At 46.0% G+C, this 22461-nt stretch overlaps 1 protein-coding gene across 1 annotated transcript in view; it reads left to right on the plus strand.

The window, feature by feature from the left end:
- MAN1A2 (mannosidase alpha class 1A member 2) overlaps window positions 1-22461 on the plus strand; it is a 436652-nt gene that overhangs the window by 63085 nt on the left and 351106 nt on the right. Inside the window, exon 2 of the mRNA XM_086935831.1 lies at window positions 16950-17202. Coding sequence (XP_086791957.1) covers window positions 16950-17202 — 253 coding nt within the window. The remainder of the gene's footprint in view (window positions 1-16949; window positions 17203-22461) is intronic.

Here is a 22461-nt window from a genome sequence, read left to right on the forward strand (position 1 = left end):
CTACCCGGGCCTATATTAGGGTACCTATATGGAACATAACACCCACTCCACTTCCGAACAGTCAACAATGATAAAAATGCTAGTGAACTATACTCTTTAATAGATAGTAGTGCATAAAACATTAATCAATGAGCTTTGTAAAATCATTTTAAAAACAGTTTCAAAGGGGGAGAAAAAGAAGAAATAAATATTTTCAAATCAGTTGTTTCGAATTGTCCCTGAAGCCACAGTCCTAATTAAGTTTGTTTATATAAGTTGAATTCCTACAAGCTTAAAAAGACCATGCTTTTCAGCGAGAAAGTGTACATTTTTAGCAAATGTTCCAAATGTAGTTAAGTTTAGACAAAAGGACAATCTGAATTCTTTCCCAGCACACAATGAGCCAATTATAGATTAAACGTCCTGGCTGGGAGACGCAAAATCATCGTTGGTTGCCGCTGCAAGGGATAGTCCTTGTAACACCTCGCAGAGTACGTCAATGGAGCAATGATGATATTCAGTACTGCCAATAGCTGGTGTAGAGGCAGCTGGCGCTGTAATCGATACCTGGGTACTAGTGGTGCCAGTGGTGGAGCTGAAGCTACGGGTTCTCGAGGAATGTATTCATCAGTATAGGAGTACGCTGTGGACATTGCCGAGCATGAGACCTAAAGGGTTCCTGCCTGCTATTCAGGTCTGCAGGCGTGTTCGTTGCAAGTGTCAGACAGAGGTCCAACACTCATATGTCATTGCAAAACAGGTATTGAAGAACAGGTAAGATGCAGACTGGTCTAAACGATAGGAACCAAGAGGCGCTCAGTTCCCGAAGGTGAGGTGTACCCAAATGATGTACCATGCGTTCATGGTATCTCCTCTCCAGGAGCGCTTTTGCCATCTTGTTGGAGATTGGGCCGTCTATTGCTTAGCAGATAAATGACAATCAGGATTCCCGCTATTGACAGCAGGATCAGAGGTAGATCTCCAAAAATGCTTCCAAATATGGAATGTATGAAGTTTGGAATAACTCCGAGGATTGTCTGAAAGGTGCTAATAAATCCTGACCCTGTGGTCTTAAATAGGTGTACAATACCACTCGTATCAGACATAATAAAGATATGACCCACCATTTCTGTTAAATGAATGGGGCAGTTTGTACATATCGGGCCTGTATCTCAGTCGAGATCCTTGCGATTTGAAGATCAAAGGTCTCTCAAGCGGAGGTTAAGGGTACAGCATGGCTTCCTGTCTGCTCAAAGTATCAAATTGTATAAAAGAAACATTCAACGAAGGCCATAACGGCGCCTCCCTGACTGTACTTTATGGGGGAAACACTACTTGCATACAGTAAGTAACCCTAGAGTTCACAGTGACCAGACAAGCAATGCCCGGAGGCATACCACAGCAACCTTGAACGAACGCTCAGCATCAAGTAACTCCCATTCAAGAGCAGCTCGAAAACCGGTGTAATCATTGCAGTTGGAGTCCCTTTATGTGGCAAGACAAATTTGCTACAGAACCATTACATGCTCCGTGCAATGAAATGTCCTGGAACATGAGAGAACTGCTCAAAGCGTTCCTGCAGTTTGTACCACTTAGAAACCCTTCTCGATCCCTACTCCGGCATTGAAATCTATATGGTAAATCCCAAGATTCCTTAATGTATTCCTTACCCATCTTTTCATATTTGCTTGCCTGCCTCTGCTCACGGCAATATTGAAACAGAAAATGAGTGACCGGTGGAGTTATGTGGCCATGGAGTAGCCACTCAGTATATGGAGCTTCCGCTACTGTAAATGGGAGTTTTTCAATACGCTGCGTTGTATATTTAGCTCCCCTTTGTGCCATTTCAACCGGTTTGTCTGTTTAATTATATTCAGAAAACAGAGAGGTACTGTTTATAAAACGCCAAGGCACAAAGCCTGCATGCAAAGATTGCAGCGTCCAGCTTAATAACATGATAGAACGTAATTGAGATTGCCCGTGCTGTAATATGGCCAAATCTTGTTCTAGTATGTCTATCGCAGAAGATACAATGTTGCCTAAGGAATATATCCTGGAGGACAAATTTGTTAACCCATTGTCTGCCATAGTTAATGATATTTCTAAGTTAATACAGTCTATTTCCCGTATTCTCTCTGCGGCCTCTTGTTGGGATATTTTCCAGATTTCATTGTAGGCAGCGTAAGTGACAGCATATATGAAACGTATCTGACGTGTCTTTCTGGGACCTAGTAAACCAGCATTTGCATAGTCAATAGGTCTTGCTTTTGAGACCTTAAAAGTATTTAGTTATACAGCACAATATCCTTGGTGCAACAACATCAACCGTTGCCTGTCTAAACATTTATAAGGTCCCAAAGGCGTGACCTATTGGTTATGCCAATGCTTGTTTTTGTGTGATTGATTGCAGCCCTGATGAAGTTCCAGGAGCGTATGGAACGAAACGCTTTGGCTGTATTTTAACTTTTATATTGGTCTATGCTAATAAAGAAGATGATTTGATATTTATACTGGATATAGACCTTTTCCTGGTGCACTTTCCTATAGTCAAATAGTTACAAAAGCAGGGCTGAGGGGCGCTGTTGAAATAGGTAAGTATCTTCATGGCTGCAGGAAGAAAATCAAAATAAATTATGGTAAAACTGTGAATTTTTGCACAAATTCCATAATATTTAAAACGCAATCGGATTTACATGCTGTTGCGGATATGATTGGATTCACATACAGGCCCTCCACGGACAGAAACTAAGAGAATTCTGGAGAGGTGAATATTAATCTAAAAAGCCGAAGGGTAGTATGTTGGAATGAGAGCCGCATTCCTGATCTTAGTTTCAATTTCCTCTGGATATATTCTATTTTGCAAAGGAGTTTTGGACTTCAAGAGAGATAAAAAGAAATGGGAGACAGAGTTAGAGTCGCCTAAACCAAAGGTATTTCTTAAACCTCCATAGTACCACTGTGGCTCGATTTAGAGATTCATTCTGACAGTAGTCTGTAGTCTCAGAAAGGATGCGTAAAAGACGGTTTGTCAGTGATGGGATAAGCTTAATACTGTGAGGCAGAAATGAGGAGTGCTAACGCAGAAATAGAAGGGTCAGCTACAAAACAAGAGGGTGTGCATTGTGCATCCTTTTGCCGATGCAGACACTTTAATGTACAGGAAAAGCTGTGTAGGTTGAATAGCAGTATAGCAGGAGTCCTGCAGGCAGCGCTTTAAGTGAAATGTAAAAAACAGGGAGGTGTCTCCAAACCGGCATCGCCAAGTAAAGTCATTAAGAATACTACGTATGGAGTACCCCAAATGTGACCTAGAATCCTGGACTGAAAGCAGGCTCCTTGCTAATATGTTCCACCTCTCTGTGTTCTCCGTTAGTACTTCCAAATACATCACCCAGCAACAAACATCTAAAAAAAACAGACTTTTCAGATTTACCAATGCCTGTTAGCTCTGACTTATTTTCATTCAATATCAGATAAATGAACAGCAACTCACATTCTTCACATCACTTTCCACTGCAATGTCTCTTTGTCGCTTGGACCCTCTTTCTTGGCACAGCTCTTTCTGAAATTTCTACACCTGCATGTATCACATTTCATCTCTTTCCTTTACATTGCTGTCTTTTTACCCTCTACTTTGTATGTACCTCCTTTTATCTCCCCCACTGCAAAATCAACTTTCTTAAACCTATACACTGCACTTACTTTTCCTTTCGTGCTATCCCTATTTCCGTGACGGCATAGCTCCTCCATACACTTTCCCATAAAGATGCAATTACGAAGACCATCGAGGCGACCACCGCTCTGTGTACTTTGTAGAGAAGCAAATGGTTGGATAACCTTGTAGTCAGCGCACCTTTATGACCGGCTATGTTAGGAACTGGAACTGCCCTTAGTCTAAACTCCAGAGCTCTCAGTTGTGCCCCATCATGAACACTCACCACATTCTGACCTCACCCAGGCACCTAGAGGTGACTCAGTCTCTAATATGCGCTATCCCAAAAAATCAAGATATGTTGCAAGAAAACCAAAACTACAGAAACACATCTGGGACAAGGAAATCATTAGTCGACACATGCAACATTATGTAAATCGTGGGAAACAAACCATTAATACACTTCTGTGTAAATTTCCTAATTTTTATGATCTATTTCAATGGTTTTAAAGAATGATGTTTTAGGAATTTTGTAATACGCACTGCAAAGGTTTTAATTAACTATGCATAATAAACTAAACTTCAACTTCAACATTAATAACATCAGCATCATTCACTTGTACACAGGGCCGGACTGGCCGTAGCGGGCACTGGGCATTTCCCCGGTGGGCTGTCAGGTTTGGGGGCTGGTTTTGAGCCACTGGGGCCGATTTTGTTACAGGGCTGGGTTTGCAGCATAGATGCAATATCGGCCGATGTAATGAAACTGGCCCTGGCAAACAGCTCGGCGGCAGCCCCAACCCCACGAGGGGCTGGCTGAGCACTTTGCCAGAGCTGGTTTTGGTTCCCAGTCCAGCCCTGCTTTTACACACTGTTACGAAAATTACAATTTTTTTCACTTGTAATGTCCAGGACACGAATATAGGGGACGCTTCAATGTATGTCTTAGTTACGGAAGCCCTGCCAACAGGGCATTAATGAAGTGCACTTGCAGGGCCATGGGTGCGAAACCTCCTTCTACAAGGAACGTTAGGGTAAGCAGGGGAAAGTGTGGGCGGTCTGCAGACCTGTGCAGTAGTACACAATTCTGCAGATCGCTATAGAGATGCTTCGATAGAGCGAAATGTGAGTTTCCAAATTAAAACGAGCATGGGGAAAGGATGTGACGTTATGGCCTGAGGTGTCGATTTTGGATCTGGGAAGCGAAGCCAGATTCAAGGAGTTGGCTCAAGACATTCTGTGTTCCTGGGCAAATTACTTAATCTCAAATTAGCTCTATATAAAACTGCCCCCAAAGATTCATGCTTGGATCACAATAGTGAAAGGCCTGCGTGAAATGACTCACAACTGTGTACCGAATTGTTCCCATTACCTGGTAAAATACATATTGACTCTAAAAACAACACATTTCCAACCGATTAAATATTATTTTATTTGTGCCACTGAAGAATTATCAGTGCAGGGCACCGTGTATCACTTGGAATCGGCTCTCTCACATGGGAACCTGGAGAGTAGACATACAATTAACTGGAAATCCCTGCAAACGACAGGTTGCCAGATAATTGTTTTGAAGCTTTGAACAGCCTGTGTCTTTTAAGGGATGTTGAACCTTCCTAGGACATCGGCGGCAGCCACAAAAGTATTTCTTTTGAGCGCTTCAGGAGGGAGGAAATCAAACATAGATAGAGCCTGTCTGCTGTGTAGAGAGGCTGTGTGAGTGCTACTGACCACCAGTCAGGCTTGCACTGTTTTTCATGAATATAATAAAAGTTATCAGTCAGGCTGCCTAACACATGAACTAAACTGATACACAAGTATAATTGAATTTGCGGCCCAAATGATGGACGGCAGACACTGATGAGAAAAAGTTCAGTTGGGGTCACAGAAACAGGCCAAAGCATCTGCGTGCAGATCCCATCTAATGGCGTGTGGGCTCGCGGAAAGCAGCGTTCTAACTTTCACCATCACGGTCTGCCTTTGCACTTGGTTTTGGTTTGGTTGTGGCTGGAGGTCAGGTCCCGGTCAGGGCAGGCTCTGGCAGGATGTTTCATTTCAATTTCCTTCCTGCGCGCCAGGAGTTGCTGCTGCCGCCGGCGTCTGAGAGATTAATTACAGAACAAGAGAATGTGTTTGACCTCCAAGCCTACAAGTGCAGCTGCCCACCCCGTGTCGTGACCACCACAGGGGGGTTAAGCCCCAAGTTGTGAGAGACGGTGCTCTGTGCTAAGTGTCTTTAAAAGGCACAGGCAGGAGCCAAGCACTGCACACATGTTTTTGGTCTCACCCCTATATGGTACTTTGAATCATGAGAATTTCTAGCACCTGTCTTCAGCCAGGGGGCGTGACCGACACTTTAGCGACCCAGGTGTTATGTTTGGAGGGTTTGTACCACTACACTGAAGCATAAGGGGTGTGCCCCGTCAGCACCCTTAAACCACCTCTTGGTGGTACAACTCATGGGGGGGCGCGAAGAGGAAAGAGAAATTAAGGGGATCAAGACCGGAAATCCGGGGTCAGATCCATCCCAAGTAAGCTCAGTGTCCCTGTGTTGGTATACATCAACTACTTGTGGCCCACATGTCTGTCTACCATTGCTGGTGTACTACACCACTTTAAATTCCTTGAACGAGATAACTACCGATGAGGGTGGTCCTGTTTTGGTGACCCACATTCATTCTCACCTGCAACGGCTGTCGTCGACTGGTGCCCGCGCTCCTCTAGATACCGCCCTCCGAGGACAAGAAGCTTTGTCTGGTGTGGAGCGCCTCCTGCTGTGTGCCTGCAATGGTGAGCTCGCTTGCTGGCCTGCTTGTTTGCTGCTCACTGTGTCTGCCGATCCTGCCCCCAGCCACACAGCTGATCTCCATGTGTGGCACGCACGCACTCTCCTGCGGCCACGGCAGCCCTGTTTTTCTCTGCTTTAATTTGTGAGGCTGCAGGGCTTAATTACTCAGGTACTCGTCTCCTGCTGCCCACGCGCTTAGGCCCAGTCAACCAGCAATCGTCACCAATGAACAGGAAACTATTTGGTAAGCAGAACAAGAGAAGGAGGCAGGCCATGGCGCTGAGCAGGCTCATCTGCTAGGGGGGTGGTGCCAGCGAAATTATTTGTGCGACATGCCATCACACATGCGCGCAACCTTAAGCTCCGATGTTCACCCTTCCCCCAATGGAATCACTGGACATCCACTGTAAGCGAAACAAGCATTTGCAATGTAATTGGTCTGATTGCATTTAAAATGCTTAAGTTTAAAACTGAGCACGGAGCCGCTTCACAGACACCGCGCTCGTTTTCTTTATATATTTCTTAACTTCAACACTGAGCGCGGTGTCCTTGAAGCGGGCGCTGCGCTCAGTGCTAAAGTTAAGAAATATATAAATAAACCGAGAGCGGTGCCTGTGAAGCGGCGCCGCGCTCAGTTTCATAGTTTAACGAATGAGCGAGACTCGCAGAGCGTTTACCTTGCGGGAGCGAGCCAAGGGCACCCTCTGTTTGCAAGTTAAGTACAAACAGATGGTGTCAAGCTGGCTCCCGCAAGGGAATCGCCAAACGTGCACAAGTTGCCATTGAAAGCAATGCTACGCATGCACGTTTTTGGCCAAAAAAGAGAGTTGATTACATGAGGTCCCCTCTTAATCAGCGCATGCGCACTGCGTAGGCGAGATCTGAAAACCGCTAATATCCATATCTTGTGTGAGTAAGGTTAAGTGCTGTTTCACTTCTGTGAGTGTTGAGGTTTCTAGCCAATCAAGGCACAACTTCACAACATTGTAGGATGTCCCTACCCCTGGGTGTTCCCTACATAGCGTGGGTTTGGCTTGTGCATATTGTATACTTCGGTGATACCCAAGAATCTATTATGACATATGTTCGTGTCTAAGGGCCAAACCACCCATTCTTTCCAATTTAGGTCTGTTCTATTGTACTGTAAAATGTCATCTACTGTAGGCCCTTTGCCGTTAAATTTTGCTACCCCGTAAGAAACTAAGGTGTATTAAGGTCCTTTATCTTGGCTAATCCAAGACAGGATGTCTGTTGCACAGTTTTGTTTAGAAATATCATCTGCTGTTTAATGAGGCATGCTCTAAATAGCGCTTCCGTTCCCTGGACTTGCCAGTCCCTAGATCCCCAGACTGATTTTAAGTCAATTGTGTCCTTCCATGGGTCAAAACCCTGTACAGACAATTGGGAAATAAAGGAAGCAGAGTATATCTGTTTGGTGTTAGTCAGCATAATTTTCAGTGCCATTGTCGGTGTAACCTTATAATAATATACGGTCGGGTCAGTGGTGTTAAACCCTGAAAAATGTGAACATTTTTGCGCAAACATTTGCGAGCTACTTTTTGGTGGTGTACAGCAATGTTCCCATTGATGGTACTCAAAAACATTTCTAGGTGAAATAGATTTGTGCAAGAAGTGATGACAATAATGGTGGTAACAGTACAAAGTGTCAAAGTCTGAATTACCTTATAACATTCCAGTATTCTAAAATGCAGCAGTTTTTATCTAAATCAGACATGTTATTAACAGTTTCAGTGTCCCAATCATCAGAAAAGTACTGGAGGTAATGATATTACTTAATGAAATTTTAAATACATGAGATATATGTAAAAAGTTTGATGGGCCGAATATATCGAAAGCAGCCTAGTCCCAAACTATACCGTCTGGTATAGGAACTGCTGTAATGTTCACTGATGACAAGTCTCTTTGTTCACGATGTGATGACTGATGTTGCTTCAAAATCAGGTTAACCTTTGCTTTGCTGAAGGTATTTTCCTTTAATAAGCATGGTAAAAGTTATAACTAAGCCTAGCCAGAAAAGGAAAAACAGTATCCCAGTAATTACCCAGAGTTCTACCCAAGGCGATACCAGGTATGTCTTTTGAAGAAAGTGAAGAAGGTTTTTTATCCATTGCTTGTGTGATTGTTGGGCTGGCGTCTTTTCCGGTTCTCTTGGATCCAAGGAAAACGTATCAAAGTTCACGAACTAGCTAGAAGTAGTTTGATCAATTGTTGGAATTGCATAGGGATTTGTTGAAATTGCATTTTGCTCTCGTCGGGGCATGTTGATGTAGACATCTGTATTAGGTCTAGTTGCAACCTGGTTGTTATTTTGATTTTGATTTTGAAGTTCGGGTTCAAGAGGAACGAGCTCCATAGCATTGTTGCTCAGTCCATACAGGAGGCTCTTGCAACGTGATGATTCTTTCTGTTTAAACGTCTTGGATTGTAGCTAGAGGAGGGCGTCTGCTACTGTGGAGTCCACAAGGCCTACTGTTCAGTATTCGCCACATAGTGTGGTTTTATTAAGTCAATTGAGACAAATCTTTTCTTCTTTTTTTCTAGCAAGAGGCGGGAGCAGCACAGTTCTTGTTACTTGTACAGCTAGGACCAGTACAGGATTTCTATAGGATGGCCCGAATTATTTCTTGTCTGGTATTTTTTCTTTGACCAGATCCCTGACTTTTAGGGTCCAGACAGGTCTTGCTGTTACTGCATTGACTTCCCCAGTGGCGGTCTGTTTTGTACGGGCGTTACTTTCTCTTGTCCTAGAATCATTTAGCTCCTGTAAAACAGCCAAATGATGATAGATATCAAATGGTTTCCCATCCGCTACTGCGCCTTCACAATCCAGATCAGGTACCCACATTCTCATCCCAAATAGAACGTCATATGGAGTGACACCCCCTAGAGAACTTCTTGGCTGGTTAGTGAGGGCTCTCTGTACCCCATATAAGTGATTGACCCAACTACCGCCCTTGCCTAATACCCTCTCTGTTAAAGATTGCTTTAAGTCCTGGTTTTACCTCTCAACAACCAAATTTCCCTCAGGATGGTACACAGAGGAGTACCGCAGTGCTACGCCCATGCTTTCCATGGCCTCTTTGTAAGCCCAAGACCCAAACACCGGGCCACGGTCAGAATGTAACGCGCCAACTGCGTATGTCCCTATAAATACTCGCAAATCTTTCATAACAGTTCGAGCGTCAGCCGAGCGCTGAGGCTAAACCCATAGGAATCTGGAGCGTGAATCCACTGCCACCAAGATATACTTGTAAGCCCCATCAGACTGTAAGAGGCCGCAGTGGTCCAAATATACACAAGCGAGAGGTTTGTCTGATTTTAATAATGGTGTCTGTGCCGGGCGGGCTATGGCTGAGGCCTTTCATCTGTTGGCAGATGTCACATTTCAAGACGTAGTCTTTAGTTTGTTTGGTCAGACCTGGTCACCAATAGGGCTGTTTCAATAAAGAAATAGTTGCTGCAACGCCTGTGTGCGCAGAGCCAAAACTCATGTGCTGCTAGTATTGACCCTTGCCAGCGATCCATATTTGGTATTACTTTATTCCCCACTCCAGAAATTTGAGCATACGAAATGTTGTGTGCATCTAACTTGTAGGCGTACTTGAGTGGGAATTCTTTAGGTACTGCTGAGGTGCCTTTGCGAGAAGCAATAACAGCCACCATTATATCACCGTCTATTCTCGTTTTAGAGCGAGGGATTGCAGCTACGGAAGCCGTGCGTACAGCCCCCTTTGCGGCTTCATCAGCCTAGAATTCCCTTCAACGTGAACGCCATCGCGCTGATGACTCAGTGTGTGTATCACGTGAGTCCTTGGTAGTTCCTTTTTTAACTCTACTGTCTCTTCCCATAGTATTTTATGCTTAATTGTGCCACCTTTCGCATCTTTAAACCCGTTTTGTTCCCAATGATGTAAGTACTCATTGTACGACTGTACACAGTAAAAAGATCATACAGAATTAGTGTGGGGAATTCGTGACCTGTATTTACAAATTCCAGTATTAGTGCTTTTAATTCTGTCTACTGAGCCGTGCAGTCTCCTAGAGATTGCTTTTTAGTGCAACTTGGATGGAACTTCCCATCCTGCATGCGACCTTTAACTATAGCACATGCCGCGTAGTATTGTTGCTTACTCCCTATGGCCGGATGAGCAGATCTGTCAGAGTAAATAATATATTCATACTGATCTAGAGGCAAGAGTTCATTTGGTAGGGGATATTCTTTTTTGTATTGCAGAAATGCTTGTGTTTTTAGACTTGAGTAAAACCTATATTAAACATCCGTTGCAGAGGGAGAATTAGCCATTTGTATCCATCTCGGATGTAAAGCTTTTGCATTTGGAATGTTAGCCTTTGTAACAGCCTCTAAGGCTGGTACCGGGGTGACGACGATTATGCACTTCCGCAGAGCCAGTGCTCTTTTTCTTGCTACAGCGTTCAGAACTGCTGTCAGGATTTTTTCTGTTGAAGGGAAACGCATTTCTGCGTTTGTGTACAGGTGTGATTTTTATGCGATTGGTACTGTTTCGCCTTTCATAGAAGGTTAAGTAAGTGTACCTGCATTGACCCACTATTACACGGATCACCAAGTTGCGTATGTTTACGCGTGTCTTTAAGTGTTTCAAAGCAATCATGTCTTTGTGTAGTGAAGGTTGGATATTGGAATATTCCTGTGTCCAATGTCTAACTGAAAAGTCAGGATTTATAAAGTCTTAGGAAGGTTTTACTCTTTCTGCGTAATCCAAAATGTGAGTTCTGCAGAAGTTTAGGAATCCCAGTATTGATTGTAAGTTTTTAGGTCTCGTGACCTACAATGCGCGCAAGCGCATTGAGGGAGCAAGAATTCAAGTAGCCAAAATCCTCGTCAAACCAAGGGCTTTCAGCCGCGGTTTTCTTGAAGTTCAGGTGAATCACGTGAGCAAACAAGTACGCGCATTCACGGCATACTTTCAGTTTCCCGCAAGGGCTTCTCCTCCCCTAATTATTCATGGCCGGCCGCAGGCCGGCCGTACTTTCAGTTTCCCGGCCGCTCACAGCACATCAAAGGGCTTCGCCCAGCGTGCGCTCTGCGGCTTCTCCTCCCCTATGCCTGTTTATCGGCACTTCTCCTCCCTCTCCCCGCACACAGCCTTCCTTGGATTTCTCCTCCCCCTCCCCAGCCAGCCAGCTGCTGCTCTCGTGTGAGACAGTAAACACGGCACCTTTTCTACCGTGAGCTTAGAGCAGATGGACACATACAGAAAATAAGCACTGTTATGTCTGAAAACTTCCCGGTATGTGAAATGCGGGCTTCCGGGACCTCCAGCAATCACATGGACGGGGGCTGTGTGTGCTTCAGAGACAACAATACTAAAAAAATCAGATGAGCCACATTTATTACATCCAGCCACCAGAGAGAACGCGCCAGCTTCCCTTCACGCGACCCGTCGATCAACCAGTAGCATGCTAAGTACAGCTGTGAAGGCGAATCACTGCACAACGAGCTGACATCACCAGCCTTACCGTAAACCTCCTGGCACGGAGCTGGGGTTTTGAAATTCTGGCCCAGCCTCTGCAGATTTGCAAATGCAGATGTGGTTGAGGAGAGGAGCCTGGTTGCGTTCGACACGGAAGGAAATATACCATCCGATAATACTAAAGAAAATACAGGCCATGCAGCGCAGTGATTGCAGCGTCGGAAAACACCAGGAGGCCGCATCACTCCGCCCGGATAGATTACACAGTGACCCGCTGCAGTCCGAGGCAGCAAGCCATCCGATCGCAGGAGCTGCAGCTAATGCCCGCACCTCTGTGCCTGCCGTAATAGGAGCACATGCATCCACTGTGTAGACACAGACAGACATACACAGACGATGGTCACAGCATCTGTCCCACATTATATCCTCAGACGGCCGGATGGCCAGGCCACACTCACACAGCTACAGTGGAATTTTCAGGCCACATTCACCAGCTCTCACGCATGTGTACATGAACGTTCAGGGCACTTAATCCCGCGGACATGCAGCGAGATGTTCTGACCTCCTAATTTTCCGCATAGCTGGATGCTCACACCACCTCTTCCGACACACAGCTGGATGTCCAGCCTTCCTCATCCCACTCACAAAGCTACATCTGGATGCTCCTGCCACCACATCCTACGCACATACAGCTGGGTATTCAGGCTACTGCATTCCACTCACATAGCTGGATGGTCAGAACATACCTTGTTTGACACACATAGTTGGATGGTGAGAGCACCTCATTTCTCACACAAAAACACAGGCGTGCACGCACACACAGCACTATCAAAGACACACATTTGGTTAGTCAGCTTACCTCATTTCAATCAAAGCTAGCTGTTCAGGCCACATGGTTTCACTCTCACTTACAGCTGATGCACAGGCCACCTCATTCTCCTGACACACAAATGAATGATGTTTCAACTCCATTACACACACACCTGCATGCAAAGTCCTGTTCCACTAACACACAGTTGAATACTCAGGCCACAGCTCATTCTATACACACACAAAAGGATGTTCAGACCATCTAGTTTCATACAAACACAGCTGGATGTTCAGGCCTCGCTCCACTCAGACAAAGCTGGATGTTCAGACCTCCTCATTCCTCTCACAAACCGCTGAATGTTCAGGCCTCTTTGTTCCACTTAAGACAAATATGATGCCAATACGACTTATTTTCCCACACAGCTTGAAGTTCAGAGGACCTACAGGTGCCCACATGCAACTGGATTTTAAGACTACCTCGTTCTATTCACATGTAGCAAGATTTTCAGACCACTTCATATATCACACAGAAAAATGCTGCGTGGCTCAAAGCGAAGCGCACAGCACCATCTTCACACAGCACAGTACCAGAAAATATACACATGCATGGGGGATTCTCATGACACCTTTACTCAAACATAGAAGGATCCCAAAGTACCCAAGTTGTGCATTTCTAATCGGTCATCTGCAAAATTCACCTACATAGGTGCATCCCTGATCTCACAAAGAGAGGGTTCACATCACCCCCACTCCCACAAAAGGAGTTGAGAATTCCCATAGAGGACCTGCTCCCAAAACTTCAGCTTACACACCAAGGATCTCAACCCACCGTCATTCTTTACACAATGATGGAGGTGCCTAGCTCCTGAACTCCTACATGGGGATACAAACCACCTTCAACCACATACAGTCAGGCCTCCAATCAACATGAGGAATCTCTAGAGTTAACATTTACAGACTGTCCCACCTCAGAGGTAACATCAGAAATACACGTTTCGAAAGAATGACACTCAACTCAACATTTACCTTTGCTGTAAAAAGTCTCATTTCGTTTGAAAGATCCTCAAAACTTAGACTTTGAGCAATCTTCAATGGAGAGAAGTAATTGTCAGCTCTGAGACACTCACCTACACACCTCTTAACTGTCAGCAGAACACAAACACCAAGGCACAGCTCAACAAGCACTGGCGTTGCCAATAGGTCTCGCAGTAGGACAGTTGGAGCTATTGGTTTTGTAAATGACAAAGCCCTTTATGTTTTTAAAATGAAAACAAAAATAAAAGGCATTGTTATTTGCAATTGTAATAGCTCCAACTTTCCTACTCCGAGACCTATTGGCAACGCCAGTGCTTGTTTAATGTTTTTGGAGGTTGGAGCAGCGCACCCTTTTCTAAAAAGTTAGCTGCCAGGCTTTTTCCTTCACTTGAAAGCTCATATCCTAAGAACAGGACGCTGAGGTGGGCAATTTTTGATCTTTTAAAGTTACATTTGTAGCCCTCAGAGTCCACTCCCATAATAATGGTGGTCACCCTGGTCAAGTGCCTCTTTAAGTCATCATCCGTTAGATAGATATCACCCGCATAGGACAATGCTTTCTCTTAAAAAGTTTGGAGTAACTCTTGCTGACATTACCCCCTGGCTGTTCATATAACCCTGGGGGAGATGACAGAATTTTCCCTGGGACCCTAACGCTGAGAATGCAGTCAAATACCTGCTTTCAGGCTCGATATTTTGGCCGAAAATCCATTTGAGATATCAAGTGTTGTTTTGTATTTTTTCCGCACAATATATTACATCAATGCAGCACTGTGTGCGTTTTGGACAGCAAATGTATTTGTGCAAGTGTTTAAATGTCTGTAATCTAAAACTAGACGATACGAGTTGTCCGGTTTTGATAGGGGAAACAAAGGATTGGTCATTGGTGAGGTGCAATTTTCAATCACCACATGATATTCAAGTTGATCTAAGATCTCCCTGACCTGTTTTTTAGCTTCTTGCTTTATTGGATATTGCCTCTAAGCATTTGGTGAAATTTTTAACGGGATTATATGGTGGGTTGCCTCCTCATACCAGCCTACATGATTTTTATACAATGCTGAAGGTAGGGCTACTGCCCACCCCAGTGCATTTGCATATTTAAGATGTATGGGTACAAGGTCGGAGAATGCTGGAAAAATTACATTTTTCCCCCAAGGGCACTCCGTAACGAATGCTGGCGCCCAGTCTTGTTCTGCTAATAGGATGTCATACCCAGATAACAGATTTGCCCAAAAGAGACCTTTAACTTTCCTGGGCTTGTCCCCTTCCATTTGGAGTGTTATTTCATGTAACCTGTGAGCAGATGCTCACCCTTGTGGCTGTTGTTTCCACCGTGATATAATCATTCAAGTCCGCTGTCACCAGAAAGGTCTTCATGTTCTGGTGAGCTATTGTTACTTCTGCTGCACTGTCTAGCATCGTCTGAGCCCATTCCCTGTTCAGAAGCTGTGTCCTCAGTATTCTGAGCATGTCTGATCTTCAGAACTGCAACTTCCTTTTTCTTAAATTGAGGTTTTGATTTTGGCTTGTCTTCTTTTTTGGAAGTATAGTCTTGAGCGTGCCGCTTGTCTCTGGACTTTGTACGCTCCTCTTTGTGTTTTGACCATCCTCTTCTCTCTGAGGTTTTCGTCGAGCCCTGAAGGGAACGAAAGGAACGTGTATCAGTGTCCTGATACCTGTAAGGTTTCCTAATATTATCCCTATTCCTGAGGTTATACCTCTTTTCAAAGGGCTCCTGTGGAGGAGATCTACCTCAGGATTGAGATCTTTTTTCTGTATCGTTTTGTTGTTTTTTATAATCCCACTTCTTTTATAGAAGAATCAGGTGTCTGCTTAGAAGTGTCCTTTTCAGGACTGCCCGTCAGTTGTGGTTTTAAAGCTTTCCCACCCAAACTGTCTCTGCCTAATTCTGCATATGCAGTTTCGATTATTTTGGGAAGTTCATGTTGTTGATCCAGCAGACCGAACTCCCTTAGGCGTTGGCGGATTGCCACTGACACTGCTTTCCCTTTAATATCAGCTAGTATTACGGCTATTACCTGGTCGTAGTTATTTAATAACTTCATCCCTAAGTTCAGAGCAGGCTTTGCTCCGTACTTGTTTTGTATTTGTCATAATACATCGGGTCCTCATGACGAATTGCGTCTGGTTTCGGTAGATTCTAATTAAATCTTTGCGTTGTATGAGTAAGTCTGGTTGTGGCATTGTATCAATGTCAGGATGTGGTGTGTGGCCGCTAAAATTGGCCATGTTGCCCCGTCCCCTCTGAGCGGGCCTAATCTTACTCTGTGTCTTAAGGGGGGTAGGTCGCCTTTAAACCAGTAAAAATATTCCTGGTACTTGAGTGGAACTTCCATGTCCTCGCAAGGAGCATATACTGTTGGTGCATCTCCCTCTGTGTAAGAGGGAAATGTGTGTGTTCTAGCATCTACTTCTGGGAATGTAACCCAAGAATAGAATACCTCTGTTTTGTTTGATTTGTGTGCCTCAATGACAAAAGGTACTAAGCCACCCTTTGCTGATAAACCATGTTCTAGTAGTCTCAGGGTGAGAGTATGTCTGAATTTAGGTGGAATGAGAATTCCATCCACCTGGACGCACAGAGGAGGAGGCCTAGGCCTGTTGATGCTGAAGTACAGAGGTGGAGGCCACTGTCTCTAGACGCTGACGTACAGAGATGGAGGCCACAGTCTCTGGACGCTGACGTACAGAGGTGGAGGCCACGGTCTCTGGACGCTGACGTACAGAGGTGGAGGCCACGGTCTCTAGACGCTGACATACAGAGTTGGAGGCCACGGTCTCTTGGCGCTGACGTACAGAGGTGGAGGTCACGGTCTCTGGACGCTGACGTACAGAGGTGGAGGCCACGGTCTCTGGACGCTGACGTACAGAGGTGGAGGCCACAGTCTCTAGACGCTGACGTACAGAGTTGGAGGCCACGGTCTCTTGGCGCTGACGTACAGAGGTGGAGGTCATGGTCTCTGGACGCTGACCTACAGAGGTGGAGGCCACGGTCTCTGGATGCGGATGTACAGAGGTGGAGGCCACGGTCTCTGAACGTACAAAGGTGGAGGTCACGGTCTCTTGATGCTGAGGTGATCGGTGTTTCCTTCCACTGAGTTTTTAATCCTTTATACTGTGTAGAGTTTGCGTAGCACAAGGGTTCTGTGTGTGATAAAAGGTGACTGATCATGTTTCATTTTCCTTTTAGGGAGGAAGAGGAGCGCCTGCGGAACAAGATCCGGGCCGATCACGAGAAGGTTCTCGAGGAGGCCAAGGAGAAGCTGAAGAAGTCTCGGGAGGAGATTCGTGTGGAGATCCAGACGGAGAAGAACAAAGTCATACAGGATCTGAAGAACAAGGAGAGCAAAGTCCTGCTGCCTCCTGCCCCCAACCTGGTGGGGATCAAGACCGGGGACCCTGGAGACCCAGAGACCCGGGAGAAGCGGGACAAGATCAAAGAGGTATGAAGAGAGCGCCTCCAGCACCTGAAATGCGCTGTCTTTGGCAAACACTTTCTAATGGTGAATGGTTCATATAAGGTTGTGCGGTAACACGCTTAATTGTGAGGTATTTTGTCAACTTTATTAAACATGAAGATTGATCTAGGTCTAGCGAGTGCTAGGTCAGGTCTACAGGAACCTCTCGATGTAAACTTCATGGTCTCGCCCCAGAAACAGAGGGTCACAATAACAAGGAACCTCCTCGGCTCCCCCCGGGTACCCAAAAAGAACAACGACTTCTCATCACATCAGAGCGTGGAGCAGGCAAGGCTCTTGTGTTATCGTCCTGCAAGGAGGTCATCCTGGTTGGTGTCCGGCACACCACAGATGTAGGGTATCAGGAGACTGCTTGGGTATTCAGCGGTGGGAGCAGACAGGGTCCTGTTTCATGTACTCGTTATAACAACAACAAGAGTGGGTTGCCGAATGAAATAAAAGTGAGTAAACCTGGGATCGGATACGGATGCGACCTACTACCGGTCACGAACGGCCCTTCAAACCAGGGAGACCATCCTTAGTGGAAGGCATCCTCACACACAGAATATTGTGTCATGCTTCATCATCTGCATCCTCTCACCACCCTGTTAAGATGGTATTCCAGGGCGGACTCAACCCCCACAAAAACTTGGCGGTAGGACGGAGTTCTTACATGAAGCTTACAGGGCAAAACGCGTGATCGAGTTAAAGTAAAAATACCTCCAGGTTCCTCGGTTTTTAATGAGGACCCGAGGCGCCTTAAAACCGATCAAGTGATGGAGTCCGTAGAGTATAATGACTCTAATCCATCCCTAAATTGCCAACATGTTTCTGCCCACAATAATTAACCTGGTAAGTCTGGGGCATTCATCAGGGCTAGTGGATTCCTATCAGAAGTCAAGTCAAGTCATGGATATTTATATGGCACACAAATCACTTCCAGGAAGTCTCATGGTGCCTGCGGCAGACTCTGACATCAGAAAACGGTATTAATTTGCAAATACCCAGGTCTTTAGTCCTTTGCGAAAATGGCCATAGTCAGGGGAGTTACGGAGATGGAGCGAAATTTTGGGGCCAAACACGAGAATGCTCGGCCACCATTTCTGGAGGTACGTACTCTGAGGTATTAATAGGAATTCTTTCTTGGACCTGAGATTTCTTGATGGTTGATACCATCTGAGTTTTTTGGACCAGTATTTAGGACCCCTTCCATACAATTGCCTATGCACCAGACATAGTGTTTTGAAAAGGATACGCTTTTTTACTGGCAACCAATGTAGGCTCTTTAAACAGGCAGCGGAGGATGTTTTTCTCGGGAGGTTAAGAACCAGCCGGGCTGCTGTGTTCTGGAGAACCTGGAGCCTCTTCAGATGGTGTTCATTTATTGAGAGCAGAAGAGCATTCCCGTAATCCATTCTGCTTATTATAAGGCCTTGGACCAAGGGTTTGCGGGCCAGAACAGGGATCCACTTAAAGATTTTTCTCAGGTATCGCATTAGTCCACAACAAGTGCTAACTATGCTGTTTATTTGGCTATTCGTAGGACAATTTGTTATCTAACAAGAAGCCCAGATTGCGGGTGTGATCCTTTGGCACTGGGCATATGCCCAACTTAGTTGGCCACCAGTCATCTGTCCAATGTTCCGCCGCCTTGCCGAAGAGCATAATCTCTGACTTACTGCCATTTAGTTGAAGGTGATTGATGGTCATCCACTCTTCAACTTGTACCAGGCAGTTTTTGAAACGTTGTTTGGTTTCATTATAGTCAGAATCTAGCGTTACAAGAATCTGCGTATCATCGGCATCCGACAAAACATCAAAACCATGGTCTCTGATAATATTGGCCAAAGGGGTCATATAGATATTAAAGAGCGTTGGGCTCAATATCGAGCCCTGAGGAACGCCCATTTTGACACGTCTTTCATGTGCACTATGTTCTCCGATTTGGACCGTCGTAGTGCGGTTGGACAGATAACTAGCAAACCAGTTCAGGGCATTTCCTCTGACACCAATCTCCCACAGCTGACAAATTAGAATACGGTGGGAGATGGTGTCAAATGCTGCTGATAAATCCAGCAGCACGAGGATGGCTGATCGGCGCTCATCCAGCGCCAGTCTGACGTTATCAACCACTTCAACCAATGCGGTTTCAGTACTATGCTGTTCCCTAAAACCGGATTGTGAAAGATCCAGAAGTCCATGGCTTTCGAGGTGGCTCACAAGCTGCTTGTTCACGAGTGATTCAAGCATTTACCCGAAGTATGGGAGCAGGGATATAGGCCTATAATTTATCAGGATGTTAGGGTCAGCCGTGGGTTTTTTAAAAAAGGGCCTGTCTTTAGCGGCTTTCCATATTGTCGGAAAATCAGCATCTGTAAAAGACTTATTAAAAAGGACAGTAAGATGTCCAACTAGCACCGGTGCAAGTGTAGAGAAAAGTTTAGGGGGGATGAGATCTATAGGGGTCCCTGACTTACTTTTTTGACCGGCTGACATCACCATCTCATGGTCGCATTCAATGAACTCCTCCAAGATGTGGGGGGACTCTAGATACGGTGTGACCGGAACAATCAGCTGCAGTTGGTCGTGATGATCGGGAAAGGAGAGATGAATGGTGGTCATTTTATCTTCAAAGAACTGAGACACTGCATTTGTCCACTCCAGAGTATTCGGGATTTCTAACGCAGCACTGGGGGCGGTAAATTCCTTCACTATTTGGAAGAGAAGGAAGCAGGTGTCCAAACTATCCTAGATACTACTGTGAGAAAGAACACCTACACATGCACACTGCTAAGATGCCATAACACCACTTGTATGCAAGACAACGTGTTTGTGTGGTCGAGTTTAAACATTCAAAAGAAGGCACCAGATGCTATTTCATATTTTTATTTTCCTACATTTCTAAACCTACTCCTAACCCTATGTTTTAGGGGATACCAGAGGATCGGTCAAGGGAGGGGTGGCATCCTTCGTAGTCACACACTGTGGGGAAACACACACAAAAGGAAGAAGGAAAACAGAATTAATCAGGATTCTCTAAATGGGAGATGTACCCGCTGATAGCTGAGCTAGGATCCTGTGTATTGACCTGACCAAGCTCTACGGTGGAACAGGAGATTTCTTGTTCAGGCTTTTCACAGTAACGCCGAAGGCACCCCAAGATAGTGATAGGGCCAAAAGACAGTAGCGTCAAAAGCACCCCAAGAACAGGGCCGGCAAACGGAGAGCTTAAAGGACACTCCAAATCCCGGGCCCAGCAGACAGCGTCAAAGGCGCCTCAAGACCGGGGCAAGCAGACAGAGCTTAAAGGGCACCCCGAAACCTGGGCCCAGCAGACAGCATCAAAGGAACCCCAAGACCCGGGGCTGCTGAGTTAGCAGAAACCATGGTACCCTTCCTTATTGTTCACTTGCTGCCTCTTCCATCTTGAGTGTCTCTCTCTCTCTCCCTGTCTCTGTCTCTCCCTCTCTCCCTGTCTCTCCCTCTCTCCCTGTCTCTCTCTCTCTGTCCCTCTCTCTCTGTCCCTCTCTCTCTCTGTCCCTGTCTCTCTCCCTCTCTCTGGCTGTCTCTTCCCCTCTCTGGCTGTCGTTCTCTATCTCTCTCTCTCCTTCTCCCCCTCCCCTCTATCCTCAACCCTCTCTCCCTCTCTCTCTCCCTTTCTTTCTCTCCCTTTCTCTCTCTCTCTCTCCCTCTCCCTCTCTCCCTCCCTCCCTCTCTCTCTCTCTCGCTCTCTCTCTCTCTCTCTCTCTCTCTCTCTCTCTCTCTCTCTCTCTCGCTCTCTCTCTCTCTCTCTCTCTCTCCCTGTGTTTCTCTCTCTCTCTCCCTGTCTCTCTGTCTCTCTCTCTCTTTGTCTCTCTCTCCCTGTCTCTCTCTCTGGCTGTCTCTCCCCCCTCTCTCTGGCTGTCATTCTCTCTCTCTCTCTCCCTGTCTCATCCCTGTCGCTGCCTCCCCCCTCTCTCGCCTCTCTCCTCCCTCTTTCTCTCTCTCTCTCTCTCACTTCTCTCCTACCTGTCTTTCTCGCCTCCCTCTTTCTCTCTTTTGCTTCTCTCCTCTCTCTCTTTCTCTCTCTCCTCTCCTCCCTCTTTCTCTCTCTTCTCTCCTCCCTCTTTCTCTCTCTTCTCTCCTCCCTCTTTCTCTCTCTCGCTTCTCTCCTCCCTCTTTCTCTCTCTCTCGCTTCTCTCCTCTCTCTTCCTCTCTCGCTTCTCTCCTCCCTCTCATTCTCTCTCGCTTCTCTCCTCCCTCTCCTTCTGTCGCTTCTCTCCTCCCTCTCTTTCTCTCTCGCTTCTCTCCTCCCTCTCTTTCTCTCTCTCGCTTCTCTCCTCCCTCCCTCTCTTTCTCTCTCTTACTTCTCTTCTCTCTCGCTTCTTTCCTCCCTCTCTTTCTCTCTCTCGCTTCTCTCCTCCTTCTTTCTCTCCTCCTTCTTTCTCTCTCTCTCGCTTCTCTCCTCTCTCTACTTTCCTCCTCTCGCTTCTTTCCTCCCTCTCTATCTCTCTCTCGCTTCTCTCCATTTTCTCTCGCTTCTCTGCTCGCTCTTTCTCTCTCGCTTCTCTCCTCCCTCTCTTTCTCTCTCATTTCTCTCCTCCCTCTCATTCTCACTTCTCTCCTCCCTCTCATTCTCGCTTCTTTCCTCTTTCTCTCTCGCTTCTCTCATCCCTCTCTTTCTCCCTCTCGCTTCCCTCCTGCCTCTCTTTCTCTCTCTCTCGCTTCTCTCCTCTCTCTCCACCCTCTCTCTTTCTCTCTCGCTTCTCTCCTCCCTCTCTTTCTCTCTTGCTTCTCTCCTCTCTTTCTCTCTCACTTCTCTCCTCCCTCTCTAACTTCTCTCCTCCCTCTCTATCTCTCTCTCTCGCTTCTCTCCTCTCTCTCGCTTCACTCCTTCTTTCTCTCTCGCTTCTCTCTCCCTCACTTTCTCTCTCGCTTCGCTCCTCCCTCTGTTTCTTTCTCTCACTTCTCTGCTCCCTCTTTCTCTCTCTCTCGCTTTCGCTTCTCTCCTCTCTCTTTCTCTCTTTCTCTCTCGCTTCTCTCCTCTCTCTCTCGCCTCTCTCCTCTCTCGCTTCTCTCCTCCCTCTCTTTCGCTTCTCTCCTCCCTCTCTTTCTCTCTCTCACTTCTCTCCTCCCTCTCTTTCTCTCTCACTTCTCTCCTCCCTCTCTTTCTCTCTTGCTTCTCTCCTCTCTCTCTTTCTCTCTCGCTTCTCTCCTCTCTCTCTTTCTCTCTCGCTTCTCTCCTCTCTCTCTTACTCTCTCGCT

The sequence above is a fragment of the Lissotriton vulgaris genome, chromosome 8 (assembly GCF_964263255.1).
Source record: "Lissotriton vulgaris chromosome 8, aLisVul1.2, whole genome shotgun sequence".
NCBI classification, from domain to species: Eukaryota; Metazoa; Chordata; class Amphibia; order Caudata; family Salamandridae; genus Lissotriton; species Lissotriton vulgaris.